Source organism: Triticum dicoccoides, chromosome 3B (assembly GCF_002162155.2).
Source record: "Triticum dicoccoides isolate Atlit2015 ecotype Zavitan chromosome 3B, WEW_v2.0, whole genome shotgun sequence".
Taxonomy (NCBI): Eukaryota; Viridiplantae; Streptophyta; class Magnoliopsida; order Poales; family Poaceae; genus Triticum; species Triticum dicoccoides.
The window spans coordinates 412,850,200-412,853,936 of NC_041385.1; the positions used below are offsets into that span (position 1 = coordinate 412,850,200).

General features: G+C 54.4%; 1 protein-coding gene across 2 annotated transcripts in view; it reads right to left on the reverse strand.

The window, feature by feature from the left end:
* Positions 1-2,931, reverse strand: part of LOC119276256 (proline-rich protein 36-like) — a 12,150-nt gene extending 9,219 nt beyond the window's left edge. Inside the window, exon 1 of one of the 2 annotated variants that reach the window (XM_037557285.1) lies at positions 357-2,931. In XM_037557285.1, the coding sequence (XP_037413182.1) occupies positions 357-2,835 (2,479 nt within the window). In that variant the 5' untranslated portion in view covers positions 2,836-2,931. The remainder of the gene's footprint in view (positions 1-356) is intronic. The other variant, XM_037557284.1, reaches the window with a different exon arrangement.
* Positions 2,932-3,737: the final 806 nt, after the last annotated feature.

Sequence of the window (3,737 nt, forward strand, 5' to 3'; positions counted from 1 at the left end):
ATGCAGCAGTTTGGCCTCCTTTTGAGAACCAGTGTGGTTGAGGGTTTAGGATGTTTTCTCTGGGGCCTTTTCGTTTGTTGCCTGCTTTGCGCTGTGGACGCGATGGACCTTGTTTGTTCCGTTATCTGATTGATAGTGGAACCCGATCCAATCTGGATTGCATGGAAAAAAAATTGGAGCCTTTCATCGTGTTCATGTCTTTATATACTAATATCTTGATTGTGCAGCACTCATATCCAATCATTATCACCGCCAATAACTCCATAGATGACCATTAATTACTAGCTAATATATATGGTAATTTTGTAATATACATGAAATGCAGCCAAAAAATAATAAAATGGACCATTAGTAACCTTTGTTAATGAAAGGAGGTGGTGGTGGTGGCAGAAGTTCCACCGCGTCCAATGAACAAGGTGCGGCCTGAACATTTGGAGAAGATGACTGCTGCCTTAGCTGGGGCAATGACCCCTCTGCTCCATTCTCAAATCGCGGGAGCAATGTAGTTGCACTGTCCATGTTTGTAACCATCGCCTGCAATGCAGGCGGTGGCAGAACTGGTCCCTCTGAGTTAACTGCAACACAATCTGTGGCAGGTACATGCATCGGGGTGTCCACAACATGTGCCGTAACAGAATTCATCTGTGGCTCTAGCTGTGGCAATGACCCGCTCTCCAACGGTGGTGACAGAATGGGTGATGTGCCCTCTTCAATTGTCCCCAGTACAGGCGCTGGATGATGCATTTGGTCCAATGCCCCTATGACTGCCCCAGTGGCAACCACATCTGGGGTCTGAGCCTGAGGAAGAAAAGCAGGATATGGCAAAGGCTGCAAGTTCTCATGCCCTGAAGGCACCATCTCTGGTGAACAAGCAGTACTGTTCTCCTTAGGAGATGGCCGCCAGTGCATTTGTTGTGGTAATGACCCCTCTGCTCCACTCTCCGGTGATGTCTCCATTTTCACATCAATTGTTTCTAATGCAGGTGATAGCTGAGCTGCTTCCTCCGACACATATTCAGCTATAGTGGTGGTTGAATCGTGTAAGGTGAATGCAGTCTGTGAGAAGACTGGAGATGGTAGCAGTAGCTGTGATGACTTAAAATTCTCAAACCCTGGAGGTGCCATATCTGGCGAACTGGGCACATCTTGCGAAATAGGAGAAGGTGGTCTTGGCTGTGGCTCTTGCAGCGATCCTTCCACTCCACTCTCTAAAGGTACCGTTAGTGGATGTATGGCATTCATGTCCACATCCATTGCCTCCAGTGCAGGTGGTGATCCAGCTGCTTCCTCCAATGTCACGGGCAATGGCATCACAGCAGCATCTGGCATGATATATGCAGTCCCAGACGGAGGCGTGGATAATGGTTGCCATGACAATCTAAAACTCTCAAACCCGGGCGGTGCAATCTCCGGTGAACAAGGAGGAGACTCTGCAACTGGAGTAGTTGATCTCAATAATGGCTGTTTCAATAACCCTTCCAACTTGCTCCCCAATGGTGGCAGCAAGTTGCACGCACTGTCTGTCTCGACATCTATTGCCTCCAACGTTGGCACTGATAACACCGCCTCCTCAGGTGTCACTGCCACTGCCTTGGTGGCGATCACATCAGACGAGGCATATGTGTTTTCATTGGATAGTGGCATGCATGACAACTTGAAATTCTCAAACCCAGGAGGTGGCATATCTGGTGAGCAGGGCTCAGCTTGTGTGATGGGAGAAGGTGATCTCAGCAGTGGCTGCCACAATGGCTCCTCTGCCCCACTCTCCGATGATGGCAGTGGCAGGTTACGTGCAGCGACTACCTTTGTGTCCATAGTCTCCAATACAGGCAGTGGATTAGCCACCCCCTCCGGCACAGCCGAATTTAGCAATGAGTGTGCAGTTTCGACTGACAGGTTGGGAGGGGGTAGTGGCGGCCATAAAAATTTAAATTTCTCAAACCCGGGAGGCGCCATGTCCGGCGAACAGGGTTCAGCCTCCGTTGGGGAAGAAAGTGGTATATGCATTGCTACTTCAAATGACCCCTCAGAATCACTCTTACATACTGACGGCGCGCCAGGCTCTTCCGAGGTCACTGCAATTGCATTGGTCTGGGCCGCATCTGGCAAGCCATGTGCAGCTTCAACCTGGCGAGGGCGAGGAGAAGGCGGCTGTGAGTGCTCGAAATTTTCACACCCTGGAAGCACCGTAGGCCAAGGTGGTCGCCGATGCTGTTGTGGCAACAACCCCTCTGGTTCACTCTTCACTGGTAGCGTCGGCGGTGCAGGAGCAGTGGGCCGGTTGGCATCCATCGATTCGAGCGCAGCGGGTAGCCGGCCGGCTTCCTCGGACACCACTGCGGCCGAATCAGCGAGTGACCCATCCGACAGGGCGCCTGCGGTCCAAGCTGGAGGACTAGATGGGGTTGACGGCGATGGAGTTTCCGCCACCGAGGCCGCCACGATTTGGTGCGAGGGAGAAGGCGATGCCTCCGTGGTCGCTGCCTCGGGGAAAGCCTCGGCCGCTGGCGGCGGCAAAGGCGAAGCGTGCTGCTCCAGTTTGGTGGCTTCGAGAGCAGGTGAGGCGGAGAGCGAAGGCGGCCTGCCCGCCTCTCGCTTTTTTCCGTCAATATGCGCCGGCGCCGACACCGTAGATTCGCAAGCTTCCGGAGACGTCGCGGTGAGGCCTGGATGCGACGGTGGAGTCGACTCGGCGTGATCAGATTGGGCTGGCTCCAGCGGATCTGCGGTGGTAGGTTGGGGGGTTTCTTGGGGAGGTGGTGCGGAAGGGAATGGTGGTGGTGAAATCATCGGCTTGTTCTCCGACGGTGGCCCTATCTCCGGTGAGCTAAGCATAGGCCTCGGCGCCGTCAATGGCGGCGGGCGCTGGGAAGGAGAAACGCTCAGCCTGGTAGCGACAAAGAATGTGTTTCAGTGCTTCTGAGGCTCTCTTTTTTCAGTCGGTAATTCGCTAGGTTGGGCCTTCGCTGCTCGCTGCGCTCGCATTGACCTATCCAAACCTGGCCAGATGGGCCGGCCAGGTATGGCCCGACCCGGCATGGCCCAGCACAGCCTGGGCTATACGGGCCAGGCACGGCACGCCAAGGTTGTGTCGGGCCGGCACGTGTGCCTGGCTCGCTGGCCAGGCACGGCCCCATATACCGAAATCACTCTGTGAAAATCTTGGTCACACTTCCAAGGAATGCGGAGATGGGGTGCACTCTCCAAAAGCCCTAGTTTTCAAAGACCTCCGAGCAACATGGTTCAGAGGACCGGGGAGAGGCCCGGGTGAAGGATCAGGTGACAGGGGAGGCCGAGGAAGAGGCAGATCAGGAAGGGGCCGTGGGCGTGGAAACTCACAACACGACCCTTCTGAACAAGCTGAGCACGAGGGACCAGACAACAGGGCATTTGATGTGACAACGGAGGAAGTTGATAGAAACAGAAAAAGGGGGGTGGCCACAGCCGAGCTGAAAGACTCCTTGACCGCCTCATCGTCATTGACATCGGCTTCAACACCACCTCTATTGTCGCCACCTGAGATCCCACAGAGCCCACCACCGAAGCAGGAACCTAAGAGGAACAAACCAAGTCCAGCAACACCTGACAATGCACTGGTTAAGAGTACAGTTTCAAAAATCAATGATGCGCTTTTGGCGGGCCCCCTGAGTGGGCCGCGCCTAGCGCAATGAGTACCTTATGTTGGAACTGCCGCGGGGCTGGCAACCCCGCGACAGTTAGAGAGCTTCGTGACCTCA